The 17,868-nt window shown below is 36.7% G+C and overlaps 1 protein-coding gene across 5 annotated transcripts in view; it reads right to left on the reverse strand.

Moving 5' to 3' along the window:
• Positions 1–17,868, reverse strand: part of PDGFC (platelet derived growth factor C) — a 203,451-nt gene that overhangs the window by 38,792 nt on the left and 146,791 nt on the right. For all 5 annotated transcript variants that reach the window (XM_049632345.1, XM_049632347.1, XM_049632343.1 and 2 more), the window contains one exon: positions 15,098–15,278. In XM_049632345.1, the coding sequence (XP_049488302.1) occupies positions 15,098–15,278 (181 nt within the window). The remainder of the gene's footprint in view (positions 1–15,097; positions 15,279–17,868) is intronic.

Raw genomic sequence — 17,868 nt, forward strand, 5'->3', positions numbered from 1 at the left:
CCTACATTGGCACGCTGAAGCCATTTTGTGATGCAAAAATGTGTTCTCTCTCATTATTTTTGATTAAGCCATTAAAAAAAATATGTACTCACCAAATATTCTTCTAATTTTTATTTATGAAAGTCTTTTCATAAAGACTTTCATGGAACACCTCCTATGGTGTTACATATTTTTATTTATTCAAAAATTTAATTTTGAAGTTTGTGGATTGTAGGTCATTTTCTAGGTAGTGATATTGTACTATATCTTGTTATGCAAGTTGTTATTACCATTGAGGAAAATGAGGTGCAGGGTATATACATGATCTTTCTTACAAATAAATACCAACTTATAATTATCTCAAAGTAAAAGGCTAAAAAAGTTCTTATTGAACAAAAGTTGATTAAGAGATATTATACGCTGTAGTTGAAATTCGTGATTAGACTACAATTTTTCCTATTGATTTGTTCTGGACCTTAAGCAAATTGCATTCTTTCTCTGAACATACCTCTTGGTAAGAGGAATCATTTCTCAGAGTTATTATACTGAATAAATGAAATGATATACATCAGGAACTCGATACAGTAGCAGATGTTCAAGAAATGATGTGTACTATTATTTATTTAGGTAGTTTTTTTTCCCCCGGCTTAATACAAACTTATAGTTAAAATACAAAATGACCTGTATCGCCAAGTCAAATGACTGAATCCTTACTTACGCTAAATTGCATCCTGCCACAGCCTTGCAACATAAAGGAGTAAAAACCAAATGCAAAGGCACCACAGCGGAAAGTCCAGCATCTTGCTGAAAGCCTATACGTCCTTTTAAAGAGTTAAGATCCTAAAATTGCTCAGTGACATGGAATTATCCCCTGCCGTTTATGCCAAATAAAGACTGTGGCAAGCCACAGGAAACAGTGAAGCCCTTTTATGTAATTAGAAATCCTACTGGAAGAGAAAACATAAACTGCAGATAAATGAAAAGCAGGATCCCAGCATTTGGGAAAGCCCCTGAAATATGCAGTAGCAACGAACACCTTCCCATTCAGTATTGTTACATTTACAAATGTAGTCAAACGTACCCCTCTTGACATTTAGGCATCAAATATTAAGCCTTTTCTGAGTTCCAAAAGATGACTAAATAGCAGTAAGCAATGAATTCAGAGAGAATGCAGGATCCTGCAGAAGACCCAGTCTGAAAGGGATCCCCGTCTTTAAAACAAAATTCTGTATGCCTGGGTAGATCTGGCGGTTCTTTTTATCGTTTTTATCAGTAATGGGACTAGAGTGCCACAAAGCATCATTCATCATATTCCAAAAAAAAAAAAAAGGGGGGGGGGAATATTTGTGTCAGAATGTTTGAGATGACTTCTAAAGAATCTGATCCAAAGGATGTGTCATGTATTTTAATACCGCCTCTCTCAGGTATTGGGAGTCAAGTTTTGGCATGCAGTGTTTCTCTGTCTCTCTAACAATTCACTGTCTTTCACATGTCTTTTCCTAAAACAACTAATTACACTTAATGCTATTTCATTAACTTACACCCGGCAGGAAAGTGTTTTGCTTTTTTTTTTTTTTTTCTTTCTCTTTTTTCACCCTATCAGAATGTTATTCCACTGGAAAAAGGCATTTCCTTTTTATAGCAGTGCTATAAAATTTAAGGGCACAATCTCAGAGGACAGAGTGGACACGACCTGAGCTGACCGGGAGCTCTCCACACCTACTTCCAACTCCTATCTTCAGATTTTATTTTGGAGTCTTAGATAATTGCCACTTCAATGCCTTTCCTATTATCCATGCAATGGTGGTGCGGGGTGGGGGTAGTTTCTAACATAAACCTTGGCTTTCTTTAGCAAACCTGCTTTGGAAGTACTTAAGATAATTCATATAGTCCTTTAAGGCAACAGATGACAGCCTTAATCCCTCTTCTGAATAACTACTTGCAGTGGAGAAACACAGGAAAGGTACCAGGCAGGTATTTTCATACCAGCTTTTATTCACACTTAAACAAAAGAGGACTTGACGTAACTAGAGTGGAAACACCTAGGCAGATACAAGACCTTTGCCCGGGGGCACTGACACAGAGACATCCTGGTTCCGGAATTTCCTCCCTTAGTTCAGTGGGGCCTTCGCCTAGAGGCGTCGCCCTGAAAATAGCTGTGACAGGTCATTCCCTTGTATATCAGTCCTTAAGATTTGTGTTTCCTTTTCCATTCATTTTAAAGATTATCAAAAGCCTATTATATTTCAGACTCTGTGCACAGACTGCCTCATTTAAGACTAAAAATGCCAAGGGTCTTTTGTACTCCACAGTGCTACATTTAGGATGTGCTTGATAGAAGTCTTCCAGTTAAATCTCCTTTTCCTTGCTATGCTTCTCAGTTTTAGCTTATTTTTTTTTGTATACATTTTAGCCTTGAAAGTCTCCTTAATGACACAATTCTGAAAAATCCTTTGGAGCTGAAAAGACTGCTAATGCACTCGCAAGTAACTATGTTAATTTTCAATGGTGATGAAATTTGACTGATAAGCGAAATATAATCAGTGAAATATTGACTCCATGTGCATTTTTACCTTCTTTAAAAGAAACTGTCTTTACTTCAGAAATACCTTAAAATTTTTTTAACGTTTATTTATTTTTGAGAGAGAGAAACAGGGCACGAGCAGGGGACAGGCAGAGAGAGAGGGAGACACAGAATCCGAAGCAGGCTCCAGGTTCTGAGCGGTCAGCACAGAGCCCGACCTGGGGCTCGAATTCATGAGCTGTGAGATCTTGCCCTGAGTAGGAGGCTTACCCAACGGAGTCACCCAGGTGCTCCTACTTCAAAAGTAACTTTTAAAGGAGCTAGAAGTCTTGTTTGCATTTTAAAGGTAACTGTGTGGAGAAAGCAAAATTGAATCCTCAATATTCATCGCGACTCTCATTCATATATATAAAAAAAAGTAGGTAAATTCTCACTCAGTTCACCAACTTCTCAAAGTTTCTAAAGTATCCATGACATCATAATCAATTTTCTATTGTATTATTTCTTAATACTTAAGTGTTTTAATAAGGAAAGATGAAAATAGAAATGGGATAGAAGAATAAGAAGTAGATGAGAAAGCAAAGGTGGTGAGAGAAAATCTTACATTTGTTTTCCCTTCGTCAGTGATCTTCCCAAAGTAGTCCAGATGCAGCCTGGCTTTACCCAGAATTAGGAAAGCCCTATTTAATATCCTCACTTCTAAGTATGTGACCTTCTCTGAGTTTTAATCTATCAAATGGTGATAATACTGCATTATGGGCGTCAGATGATATAAAAGCACCCATCAAGCCCAGTACTTCTTTCTATCTCATTTTTTTTTAATGTGTTTTTTTATTTTTTTATTTTTTTATTTTTGAGAGAGACAGAGACAGAATGCAAGTGGGTTAGGGGCAGAGAGAGAGGGAGACACAGGATCCAAAGTAGGCTCCAGGCTCTAAGCTGTCAGCATCCCAGAGCCCCATCCAGGGCTTGAACCCATGAACCGTGAGATCATGACCTGAGCCGAAGTCAGATGCTCAACTGACTGAGCCACCCAGGCGCCCTGCCCAGTACTTCTTTCAATATATATTCATCATTCTCTTCTGCCTAATTCAACTATTTCCAAGTTGATATCATTAAGCACTTCCTTTCCAAAATATGTCTACAATAGGGGCGCCTGGGTGGCTCAGTCGGTTAAGCATCCAACTTCAGCTCAGGTCACGATCTCGCGGTCTGTGAGTCTGAGCCCCACGTCGGGCTCTGGGCTGATGGCTCAGAGCCTGGAGCCTGCTTCCGATTCTGTGTCTCCCTCTCTCTCTGCCCCTCCCCCCGTTCATGCTCTGTCTCTCTCTGTCTCAAAAATAAATAAACGTTAAAAAACATATATGTTTACAATATACTTGACTTTCAAAAATTAACCTCTTCAAAAGTATATAACGTTAATTGCACTTAACTTTTACTTTTGTTCTAAGAGGAAGTAAGAATTGATGCTTATATTGTATATAAAATAAGATTCATGTGATTTCAGAATAACATTAAATAAATAGCCATTATGTCATCTTAAAGAGAGAAGTAAAATTTTTAAAGCTCTAGTTGTAACATTCAAGGCATTCAAATACATCAACAGCATTACTCAAATGGAGAAATATTTGAAAACTATGAGGATAGCATTTTCTAAAAGGTATGGATCATATGGTGAATTGGTAACAAGTAACCCATAAAATTAATGAACCATGATTGTTATGCTATTGGATACTACTGGACATAATACTAATATTACAACACAGTTCAGGATACGGTAAGTGGCTAATCAACGTCAAGTCCTACCTATGACTCCCCAGCATTAAAAAAGGAAATATAATATTAGCACCATGATGCAAAGCAACTGCTATAAGGGATGTTTCATCTGGCATGGAAAAATAATGGAGTTGTCCCTCAAGGTCAATTACAGAGCGTGGCACCTGGCACATACCATGCCCTCAAAATACTGAACGGAATTTGAGTATCTTGTTGATCAAATGCAAACTTAGTGTTTGATAAGGACATCACTATATGAATAAAGACAAATATGATGACTTGAACTCTGTTCTCTCCTAAAATGATTGATTCTGAAAATATTTTTTAAATGCATAATTCTTCAAGGCCAAAGAAAGGAGTCAACGGTGGTAAAATTTTGGAAACTGAAAAGTAGGTAGGTGTGCAATCATTCAATTGGTGGACCAAAATTCCACAGGGGACAATCAAGAAGCAACCTGGCTTACATGAAAGAGCAACCAAAAAGCTCTGGGATGTACTGACATCAGTACTGATAGAAGTGGGAAGGACAGGAGAGCTAAAAACAGGAAGACTGGTTGAAACCCATGAAGCTGTCAGGCACTCCAAATCTATCTTCCCACTGTGGCAGAAGACTGACTCGTTCAAATTTTTTTCCCTGAACAGAATAACACTGAGGATTGATGGACTGGGGAACCCAAGCAGAGTGGGAGCTGTGATATTCTGAATATAGGGTTATGGCGGTGGTTGAGTAAATGTGTTTACACTTAATGCCGAGGCTCTCAGTCTTAATCCACTCTGCTCTCATTTCAGAGAACTGGCAGCCAGGATTATAACCCTTAGAAAAGAGATTAGGGGAATCAGGGGGCTTTCAAGAAATTGACCTGGCCAACTCACAATACAGCGAAGACTGCAGTCAGCAAGCCTATCCACACACACACAGAATGTCCAGTCAGTTTTTAAGTGGCCAACTCAAATTCTAGACTTAGCCAAGTATTCATTTAGGGTTGACGGTTAAGTGAAGGAATTTTCAGTTATTCAAGCCCACAAAATTGTATCTCTGATGCTCCTTTTTCACAGTAAATTCATTTACTCTCTTCCCAAACAGGAAGCAAAGGAGAGAAGAAGACAAAAGATCCTGCAAACAAGAGATCTAAAGCAAGAAAATGACAAAGGAAATACTCAAGATAATGATGGGGGGAGTGGAAGTGGGTGGCACCCCAAGGATGACAGCTGTGTGGCAGGTCTAGAGGGAAATCAATCTAAATTGAAGTAGACTGGATTGTTTCAGCAGAGATTTCTTCTGGTCAGTGAAATTATTAGAGAACATGAATTTGAGAGGAGATTCACACAATTTGAGGAACAGTTTGGGGATGAATAGCTGATACATACGTAGAAAGCTAAGCAGCAAACCAAAAACTAACACAACTCTAAGGAAAACAAAATAAAACAAGGCAGGAAAGGAAATGCAGTCACAGTACACTTTATGGCTCAGCAGTGAAAAATGATTACATGGCCACCATAATGTACACAATGGATTTGGATCTTGATATAATCAGGATATACTAGAGAAGCCGATGACGGGATGCTTCTGCATGTGTGGTAAATGCAGGAGGGTGAAAGAAAGAAAGCCTCGTATTCCAGAGAGGGAAGTCAGTGAAGATCATAGATAGTTCTTTAAAACCAAAGAAGCAAGAAGTAGCAACAGAAGCATGTTACTACATTAGGATAGAGGTCAATCCTAAAAGAATCAGTTAAACGAAGTGGAAGTACTTGCCTCCAAAGTACAGGAAAGTAGTGTGGACAGAGGAAATTGGGGACACCTGCTTTTTTGTAACAAGTCTAAGAGAAATATTTGCCTTTTAAAAATTTGCGAGTGTAACTCGGACAAAAATTGGAATTACATGTGAAAAAATGTCTGAGGAGATTGAAAGAATATTTCTTCGTGGTTGGGACTGCCTTATTTTACTAAGAATAGTGCTTTATACCACAGGATAAATGACTATCTAGTCTAGAACCACGCCTCAGTGCTGGATCTACGCCATATGTGAATTATCAGCCAAGCTCAGTGCTGAACTAGAGAAGAAGGCAGATTGTCATTGATTCTTGTTACATGGGTAAGAGATACTGACAGTTGACAAAGCTGATAAGCCTCACTACATAGCTTAGAAAAGTCAGTACAACAAATGCAAGCATTAAAAATTGAAACCTGGGGCACCTGGGTGGCTCAGTCAGTTAAGCGTCCAACTTCGGCTCAGGTCATGATCTCACGGTCTGTGAGTTTGAGCCCCGCACGGGACTCTGTGCTGACAGCTCAGAGCCTGGAGCCTGCCTTGGATTCTGTGTCTCCCTCACTCTCTCTCTCTCTCTGCCCCTCCTCCACTTGTGCTCTGTTTCTCTCGATCTCAAAAATAAATAAACGTAAAAAAAAAATTTTAAATTGAAATCTATCCATTTCTAATTCTATGAGAAAGTTCCACTTTTTTTGTAATCTTGAAATATAGAGAACACAGGAGTATGTTAGCAATAAAATATTCATGCAGAATTTCTCAGCTGTTCAAAAAATATTCATGTTTGCTTGAATATGAAAAGTATTTCCCCAACATCTTGTAGCAAAACTCTCTGCATCTGCTCAGTTATAGTGGAGAGAGGTTTCTCACCCACAAGCTCAATTTGAGAACATCTTGTATCAGAGTCCCCAAGCATGTTTGAAGATGCAGATAACTGAGCACCACTCCAGATAAAGAGAATCATCATCTTTGATATTTGGTAATATGATTTTTAATAAATTCTTTAGACATTTTAATTTTTTTAATGTTTATTTATTTTTGAGAGAGAGACAGAGAGACAGAGAGAGATAGAGACAGCATGAGCAGGGGAGGGGTAGAGAGAGGGAGACACAGAATCCGAAGCAGGCTCCAGGCTCTGAGCTGTCAGCACAGAGACCAACGTGGGGCTCGAACTCATGAACTGTGAGATCATGACCTGAGCTGAAGTCGGACGCTCAACCGACTGAGCCACCCAGGCGCCCTTAGAAATTTTTAATAATATATTTGACATCAAGTCTATACTAAGTAATTTCCAGGGTTTCTGTTTGTTTGATTGCTTGTTTGTTTTTTCCTTTAAGAGTCATAATATCTGTCTGTTCTGAACAATTGCCTCTCTTCTCCAAATCTTTCCAAACCATTTCTATTATACTTATTCATGTAGTATATTTATATAGGTGTGTGTGTGTGTGTGTGTGTGCATGCATGTGTGTTGTGTGTATACATTTCTTTTCCCTCAAAGCAAGGTGAGTTCTCAGAGACCAAGGGCAATGCCATAAATTTTTTAAAATTTCTCACAATGAAATATTTTGTCAAATATTCTTCAATACATGCCAGAAGACGTAACAGGAGAATGGATGGGGTATTGAAGACAAAAGTATTTATGTTATCATTTTAAATTGCAACCAACTTCTAGAGAATCATTCCATCAGGTTTAGGGTCATATTAAGTCTAAGCTTTTAAATATTTGTGGCTTGAGATATAAAATATGAATCAATCAAACTTCAAGTTTCCTAAATTCATATTTATAACCCCTTGTACATCAACTTAAAGTGGTTTTTCTGCCTCTTACCATCCCTGCAGTGGCACCAACTGACTTTTCCTTTCTAACTACAAATCATACCATCTGTGAAGTTCTTTTTTAGATAGCTAGGAATTAACTGGAACAAAAAAGAATCAGTAGAAATGGAAGAGACCATATCTTCACATGAAAGAGAGCACTGTGCCCATGGGGTAGGAGTTGGTAGAAAAATACATTAAACAGCTCTTAGCCAAGTAAAAGCTTAGTCTTTGTGGCAATTGTATAATTTCTTTGATGTAATAAAATACTGTCATCTCTAGACTCCCTCCATAAATATACAATTACACTGTATATATTAATAAAAACCTAATCATTCAAAAAGTGTTTCAGACTATATACTATAGAGATACATTATTTGAAATAACTTCTTTTATTCTGTAAATACTACAAAAAATCTAACAATTATTTTCTCTTAATTCTCTCTTAAGGTTAATAAAAATTTATTTTAAAGGTTTAAAACCTGAATTTTTCACTCATTAAAATAAGTTTAATACAGTAATATAGGCATGCAGTGCAACTTGCTATGAAAATTCATGATTTTTTAAAATCTTGACATTTTAATACTGAATTTGTTTCCTATGGGATAAGGGTTACGGTATTGCTGTATGTATTTTTATTCCAGGTATGCTGTTCCCCCACCCCCCCCCCCCCCTCCCACCCCCCCCCCCACCTAAGAAAATGAACTTGATACCTTATTTGAGAATTACTTGGAATTTTTCTTAACCTGAACATAAAAGCAAATTTGGCCTTCAGTTAAGACTTTCCTTTACATGATATTAAGAGTGAAATAACCTACTGGCACATGCCAGAAAGGACAGAAAAAATATCCCCCTCCTCCTTTCTCCCTCCAACTTCAATATTCACTGAGCGGCTTTGTTCTCCGTATCCCGCATAATTAATAACTACTTTGGCAATCAGTCATGCATTCCTTAATGGCACCTCAGGCATCAAGTGTCCTTCTAAGCCTTCCCCACAGAAACCATACACCCTTCTATAGTGCACACTGGCCAGGCACTGACTTAACTCTGGACAAGTCATTTAAAAAAATCACTGTTAAGGAAAACCCATAGTTGGGGTTATAAAGTAGCTACATTACTTGCGTGCCACTCTTTAGTATTATTTCATCTCTGGGTATAACTTTACTAAAAAGAATAAAAACTACGTGATATCCAAACAACTGTCACTTATCAGTGGAAAAAGAAAACAGAAAATAAATAATAGAAAAACTTTAGAAGCAACTTAAAAGATGAGTTTCACAGACTGTTGTGAGTTAAAGGAGTCTTCACTTCATTCATCACCCCACACTCCTCTTTTCAGGCAATAAAGGAAAGAAGATAAAAATATATGGAGTCAATTAGCCCGGTAGCTATAACATCTATTTCTCTTAATCTAAACTGATCCATTTATTACATTAAAAAATGAGAGAAGATGAATTGTTGAAAATATTATGTTATTACTTCTGATCAGGAAGCTTAAATTAAAAAATTCTGGAAAATACAATATTCAAAAACACTATTTTAAAAGAAATCAATAAATAGTATTTTAATCGTCCTTCAAAACGTTAACCAGGTTTGGAAAGAGAGAAAAAAAATCCTCAAATCTCATAACTGTTTTAAAACAGATATATAAATATAACAAACAACATTATACTCAAAAGAAATAGTTTTATATGTAAAGAATAAAACCACTAAAAATATTCATATTTGGATTTGTATATTTTATTTCAAAATAGGTATGGGTTTTTGAAGTAACTGATAAAAATATGCAATATTTTTATATTAAGGCTTATTTTCTTACAAATAAACTTTTAATAAGATCTTTTGATGCTAGAAGAAAAGATGCTATTTTTCAGCCTTTGTAGGTTTGCTAACAGTTTTAAATAATGGTGCTTATGCTACAGTACACAGAGTAAAACATACATAATCTATTATAAATTACTCCAAAATTAAACAAGAAATTTTCTTTTCTTTGTAAGAGATCCGAAATGTGCGCTGGGCTCTCAATGTGTGTGGCCTCCAAACAGAAACAAGCTTGCACTGTTTTATTTCAGTTTTGCTTCATTTCTTCCCAAACAATCTCTCACTGCTAATCTACCAGGCCTTTTTTTTTTTTTAGCATGAAGGGGGAAAAAAAAATCAAAGACATTATTAACTCCTTATGCACAATCATAAAAGCTGAATGTATATTGTTTGGCATCAATATGCATGAATTTATTTTTCATTACTTATTAATGGGGCATAAGGGGGTATATATTTCCATAAATAATTCTCGAAAATAACACTGAAATGCTAACATTTTAAATTTATGTAGTAAATTTATGTGGTTATGAACATAGTTTTTAATGGCAACATGTACGGCAACACTGTTTCTGAAAATTTTAACTAATGTATTAGAATTCTACTGCTGAGCTACATACTATCTAAAGTTGGTATAGAATCAACCAGACTTAAAGGTTAGTTAGAATCAAACATATCCATTCATGCTCCAAAAGAAGGCTGCAGAATGGTCTCCCTTACTTGTAGACTATAAAGAATATTAAAATAAACTTTCTCCATAATTGTCCCAGAAAAAAAAAAGAACTGATTAAACTCGAAGTTTTTGTTCGTGTGTGAACAGATGCAAAATGTTAATCTAATTATAAAAAAGCTGATGAGTATGATTATACACATTAATGGTTATAATGTCATAAGTAGGCACCAATTTCTTGAACTACTTGGGATGTTCCACTCCCACCAGAAAGAGAGAGAGAGAGAGAGAGAGACAGAGAAAGAGAGAGGGAGGGAGGGAGGGAGGGAGAGAGAGAGAGAGAGAGAGAGAGAGAGAGAAACTAGTTCTAATATATCAGGACCAGGAGAATACCTGGTGTCATTAGTGTGATTCTTCAGTGCTCTAGCTGACAAAACAGCACTATTATACAACATTAACAGAGGTAACACATACTAAATGAGAAGTCAGTACAGCTCCAGGGGGGTTTAGACAACTCCCAGAGGAACTGGCTGAACTACCATGAGATACTAGTGAGCAGGTGCTTCAGGGTGTGCTAGGCACTCAGTAGCAAACCTCAGTTCGGGAATCTAATAGTCCACTAAGGACCCATGGTTCCTATCATTTTTATCATTAGAAAATTAAAGGAGACCATTGTGGCCAGTGGTCTCCAAGGTCCTATTTTGCAAGGGTGGGTTTGCAGTCAATGAGACCAATGCCTTTGAGGAGCTGGGTGTGCTAATTATGAAGTACATCCTTGACAAAAAAGAAAAAAAAAGTATTAGAGATGATCCAGGGGTTGGAGGGGCATGTGCCCTTGAGCAAATGCCACAAGAACTTTTAAGTCTGTTCTTAAAAAGGTAAACTTTCTTCCCTTAGGCTTTCATTCATTGATACACAGATAAGACTGATGGATCTTTCCAGGCTAGTAATAATATTGTGGGGAGGAGGGGCATGGAGGGAAGGATGTCATTTAGCAACACACAATGATAATTCAAAACATTCTGGAAGGCTTAACAGCAAAATCACTTGTCAACTTTTCACTAACCAAATCTCACCCTTCTGCAGGCAGTTATTGAGAACAGGAGTGTGGCTGTGTTGGGGAAGAGGCATACAAGGAACCAAGAGAAAGGCTTCTACGAAATGGTAGATAAATAGCCAAAATAGATTTAAACTCAACAGAACTGAACAATCTGGCAAAATCAAAATCACCAAGTCATATTTATTAGGCAACAAGGACCATGACATCAAATTCTCTTGTTTCTTGCAATCCAATGGCTGCTGGTTTCCTGAGCATAAGACAAATTAATAGAAGATGTCCTATGTATGTTTCTACATATTTCCATGTTCTGCAGCCCAGCACAGGTCAACTTTGGTGCCATGCAAAACATGGCTCAAAGGATGTCAGGAGAATGTCAATTCCCATATTTACAGCTTATCAAACAACTTCAATAACTATTTAAAAATGCACTGAATTTAATTTCAATGATGCACCCGGTGATACATCTTTCATCTAAAGTCTCTCAGATGCAGTTTCTGATCTTAATCACAGTAAATCTCCAATAGTAGGTCAAATTCAGGTGGCGGGGCCCTTCTGAGTCAAGAGGATGGATGGTAATTACTACAGACCCTATGAGGCTTTATCTCATTTCAAGGCTCATGAACAGGATATACTCTCACAGATAAAAATACAGCTGTCAGTGAATCTTCTGTTAGTTAAGCTGGAGTGAGTGAATGGTATCATCAACTCAGCATTCAAGTATTTAAGAACCTCTAATGTGCCCCAGAACTGAGCACAACACTATAAATTTCCTGTGTTTTTATCTTTACGTATTTTATTTAATCCACACAACTCTGTGAGTTATACAACTAGCTAACCCATGCAGTCATAAAATTAGAAAAATACAACCCTTGATGTTGGCATATATATATTTTAGCTTTCATGTCTTATTCTGTAGCAGGATGATTGTTAGTTATACATACTTAAAGTAATATAATGGGAAGAAGAGAGTTTATTTAAAATATAAGTATCTTCTCAGTTTCAAGTTTTTTTTTAAATTTTTTTAAAGTTTATTTATTTTTGACAGAGACAGAGTGTGAACATGAGCTGGGGACAGGCGGAGAGAAAGAGAGGGAGACACAGAATCCGAAGCAGGCTCCAGGCTCCGAGCTGTCAGCACACAGCCTGACGCGGGGCTCGAACTCACGGGCTGCAAGATCGTGACCTGGGCCGAAGTCAGACGCTTAACCGACTGAGCCACTCAGGCGCACCACAAGTTTCAAGTTTTATTTTGTCACAGATTGGGGATAAATAAAACCTTTGCTGTGTTATCACACCCATCATTACGTTTTTGAGTGAAACTTAATTGTTTCCTCTTTATATATTTAAGAACACTACATATGCTACACACACTGAAGATGTGGACTGTACAACTTTGTGGAAGTATAGTCCTATCTCCCTCTGCCATCGCAGACTTAAAAAATTTTAACTTCATAAATTCTCTAAAGTAAGACGCTGTGAAAGTGTGTTAAACAGATTCTTAGCGGCTTTATTCAAACAAATCATCACAATACCAAGAGTGGTTTTTGAAAATGCTCATTCTTGTCTACTATTAACATTCCTCATTTCTAGATAAAAGTCTTCAATTTTAATAAATTTAAAGAAAAACACTAAATTATTAAAGTAAGAGACGTTTTGGAAATTAACTAAAAATGGTAGAGACCCTCTACTGGCAAAAAGTATTTCATCGTGGAACACAGGCGTGGATATCTTAAACAATCTATATAAGGTAACTGATCAAGATTCACAATTTATTTATGACATATAGTTTAGAGCTATCTCCCTTAATGTTGATTTTACACAATAAATTATTCTACTGTTACTAAATGAATAAAAGATCCTTTTCAAACTTCAGTTTGAATTCATGGTTTCTTTTAGCTATATCTACAATAATATTTAAATTTATTAATTTAATCAAATCCTTAATGTTCCACAGACTTGAATTTGGGCAACCGAAAAAAGAAAGTTCTACTTAACATCACAATAAGAATATAACATATAAAGTTTAATATTGATTCCATATTTTCTAATTGGCTTCATGAACTGTTAGCCTGCCATGAGCATTGTTCTTATATCCAGTAAGAACACAGATGTTAATGCATGTAACCCACATTATGTTATGTTCCCAGAGTGACTGCTGATTTGTTAAATCTCCAGTCAAAAGTATTGAAGATATCAATTTTTATGTTATTTTAAGTGGTGATATTATTGATTATATTTAAAACGTTTACTAGGTGACATCATCATATTTGTAAGAGTACTTCAGAATTACTATAAGTAATGTGATAAAAATAGTAAAAGGGTGTTTAATATTTCTGTTGTGCAACAAATAGATATGAATGTTTGAAATAATATGTAAAGGATACAAATCGCCAGGATATAACTAAAACTACAGTAACAATTAAAGACCAAATAGGTGTCTTAAGTTCCAGTGAAAAGTTCAGAACTTCTTTTTTGAAACATGAACAGCCACAAGTATTATTTAAGCAGGATAAATATTAGCATAAGTAGGATAATAGAGATGACTACTTTTTAAAGTATATTTTACTAAAACACTGATTTTAGAAAGAGCTAGTAAGTTTACTTCTCTCGATAAAAAGAAAAAATATGATGTACAGAATGTTGTGTACATGTTCATAAACCACACACATAAAAAATAAATTTTTGGCAGGTCCAGAAGAGGAAAGATGCCACCTTAATGGGGGAGAAAAAGTAAAACATCACTGAAGAAATTGGAATTTTAGGGCAGTTACAGACATGAATTTAGCTAAAATGGTATTAATATCAAACAGTGCTGGCTTTCTAGGTCTGCAATGTATTCATAACAAATATATAAGTGAATTTGAAAATTAGAACTGTTAGAATCCCGTGTAAGCTTCAACATTTATGTCTTTAAAGAGTAACATTTAGCAAAATGCAAAAGAGTATCACATAAGAAAGTTCTACAAAAATGCTAGAAAATAAAATTGTATTTTATTACTTAATATGACTCAAACTTGAAATTCAGGAAGACTTTATATGGTCCAAACTTTGATGATTATCTAAAAGGGAAGAGTAGGGGCGCCTGGGTGGCTCAGTCGGTTAAGCGTCCGACTTCGCTCAGGTCATGATCTCACGGTCCGTGAATTCGAGCCCCGAGTCGGGCTCTGTGCTGACAGCTCAGAGCCTGGAGCCTGCTTCAGATTCTGTGTCTCCCTCTCTGTCTGACCCTCCCCCGTTCATGCTCTGTCTCTCTCTGTTTCAAAAATAAATAAACATTAAAAAAAAATGGGAAGAGTAATAAATACACAGATTTTCCTATTTTTTTTTCCAAGAGAAAATGCTATGTACTTATGCAACTTCCCACAAACAATGAATGGTGAGTTGCAGGGGAGTTGGGTAAGGGGGTTTCTCCTCAAAGTTGTAAAAAAACATGTTTTATTTCATTACTCTGAAAAGGTATTTAACATGGCCAATGATTAGTGATCTGTAGTGATGGAATTTAAGTTATTTGTGATAACTACAGTGACATTTATGGATAAAAAAATCAAGGTAGGTAAAAGGTTTTGTTTTTTGTTTTTCCTGATTCTCCCCCCCCCCCCCCGCCCCCCTTTTTTTTTTTTTTTCTTCTTTTTTTAAGGTAAGCAAATAACTGACCCAATTAAATCAGGGGATCTGTAAGTGGTACTTACTGGCATGACAATGTTGTAGTGGATGCAGAACCCCGGTTCAGAAGGAAAATATTCATCAGATACAAATCTTATCCTGATTTGATTTCCTTTAGAAATCTGTTTTCCTGGCACTGTACCAGAACCACACCAGCGTCCTAATATAGTTCCATCACTAGGTTCTTCAACCTCTACAAAATCATACCTGCAAGAGACAAAGGCAAAAGAGACATAACATAACATGATCATAGCATGAGTTGTTATTTTAGCAATTCAAATTCCATGTTCATGGATACAAGGCAGCTATCTATGGACCAGAGCCAGGAGTCCATTCCAAATTTAACTGGGTCAATATAATCAAATACTCCAACGAAGAGGCACAATCAAAAATGCTTTCTCAATGTGGGCAAAATGACTCTTCTATTCTAAGCCCTCAAGTGCTGCTGGTGATGAACTCCAAATTCACTAAAAATAGCCATCTCAAGGCTTAAATATTTTGTAGGGAGCAACCGTATCTGACATTCAACTTATGAATTATTCAATGCAATTTCCATTTGGACATGATAGTTTTACTCCAATTTTAAGTGCTATTCTCATTGCCCATTACTTTCCGACAGTAACGCTTTCACCCTAGTCAGACTCCTTGGCTCCCTTTCCTCATCTCTGAGGCAAGCTTCTCTACAGCCGCATCATTATATACACACCCTTGAAATCTCACTTTGTACCAGTCTGCCTCTGTGAGACCTTTCTGGGTGTTCTCAGTTCACCGTCATCTTTCTCTTTTTGATAAACACATATGTTCAATATTCATTATATGTATGCAAGTGATCCAGTTTCATAGTCTGTTAAATCCCTGAAGAAAGGAATCAGTTTTTATATACTTCTAATTTGCACTGCAATGCACACAGTATCCTAAACATAAGGAATACGTAATATTTTTCCAACAAATGTTAATTTTGGTTTGAAAGGTTTAGATCAGTGGTACTCATCCAGAGCAGTGTTGCCTCTTAAGAAACATCCCAGAAATCTTCAGAGGCATTTTGGCTTATACTGAGACCAGGGGTGGGGATGGCACTGTGACACGTGGCAGGCACAGTCCAACAATGTTCAATAATGGAAAGTCCCAGAAGTGAGTATTGGCCCCATGTTCCCCATGCCTTTCAAACAGTTCACCGGACGTTTATGTAGGTGAAATTTTTGATGTAGTTCCTCTGAGTCTGGAAACTAATGCTGTCTCACATATAAGCACAAATATGTTCTGCAGTTTTAGGTAAAACCAAATTTTCCAGAAATTTAACCATCAAATAAGTTGAAGAAAGTTTTTATGTTTTGGAACGTAGCAAGAATTACTATTTTGGAAAAAACATATCATGAACAGAAACACTGCTTATACAATCTGTATTGCAATTAAACCAATTAAACATATACATATTCGTCTATATCTAGAACTGTCATATTCACAATGAATCTACTTAAAAGATGCAAATATCTACTTCCTTGCATTTTCCTCGCATACTTGTGCATATGTATTTATGATTTTAAATCCATTATTTTCACAAAACTTACTTTGTTATTTTAGCTTTATATAGCACACATGCCATTATATTTATATTTCAAACAATTGTGTATATAAATAGATGATCACTTCTATGAACTTCCTTCGAGAATACTAAAGAGGACACTGCAAAAAATTTCTTAAAATGTAGGTCTGACATGGTTGAAAATCACGGGTAGGCATTTTCAAAAATATAAATTCAGTAGATACTAGACAACAAAAATAGTATGTTTTGTGCAGTACTGAATTTACAGAAGAAAAAATTATTGAAAATTATATACAGAGTATGTAATGGGCCAATTCTATTTATAAATCTTCATCCTGAAGAAGTATCCAGAACTCGCTTATGACATGTAACTTGACTTGTTTCAGCCTCATTTTGCTTGGTCTTAAATTGAGGATGATGCTGCTTAGCTCTCAGGGATACTTTGGGACAGGAGACGTGTGTGTACCTAAAACACTGTTGGCTCACAGCTGCCATTCAATAAAGCTGTCCTTCATCTCCATCCTGCATCCCGTACCCCCTCCTCCACATGAACTTTTAATGTAACTGTGGGAGTCTGAAAGCAATAAATAAGAAAACTCAAATACAAAGGGGAGAACACTTGCTACATCACACGACAGGTCTCGGTCATCAATGACAAACGTGTGAACCGACCGGTAGAACTGTTCTAGGAGTTTGGTATATATGCGTGTGGTGGGACTGAAAAGTGGTGGGGTTAGGGGTTAGAGGACTTGGACAAAACAGACCTAAGTAGGGGCGCCTGGGTGGCTCAGTTGGCTAAATGTCCGACTTCAGCTCAGGTCATGATCTCGCCGTTGGAGCTCAAGGACCACGTCGGAGGCATTGTGCTGACAGCTCAGAGCCTGGAACCTGCTTTGGATTCTGTGTCTCCCTCTCTCTGAACTTCCCCTGCTCTCTCACATACTCTCTCTCTCTCTCTCCCTCTCTCTCTCTCTCTCTCTCTCTCTCAAAAATAAATAAACATTAAAAAAAATTAGAAAAGAACAGACCTACGTAGTTATTTCAGATCTACTTGGTACAAAAGTTGATAACTACCATTTTATATGAAAGGATCATTTTTATATCAAGATAGTTTACATGTGAAACAAAGCTTTTTTTTGTATCTGTTTGTTCTCTGCTTGGGAGGTTTTCCCCTAAACCTATCTAATGTAGGTTACCACCGTTGCTAGTTTAAAGAGAGCCAGATTTGAGACCTGGTCGATCATTCTGTAAGCA

The sequence above is a fragment of the Panthera uncia genome, chromosome B1 (genome assembly GCF_023721935.1).
Source record: "Panthera uncia isolate 11264 chromosome B1, Puncia_PCG_1.0, whole genome shotgun sequence".
NCBI lineage: Eukaryota > Metazoa > Chordata > Mammalia > Carnivora > Felidae > Panthera > Panthera uncia.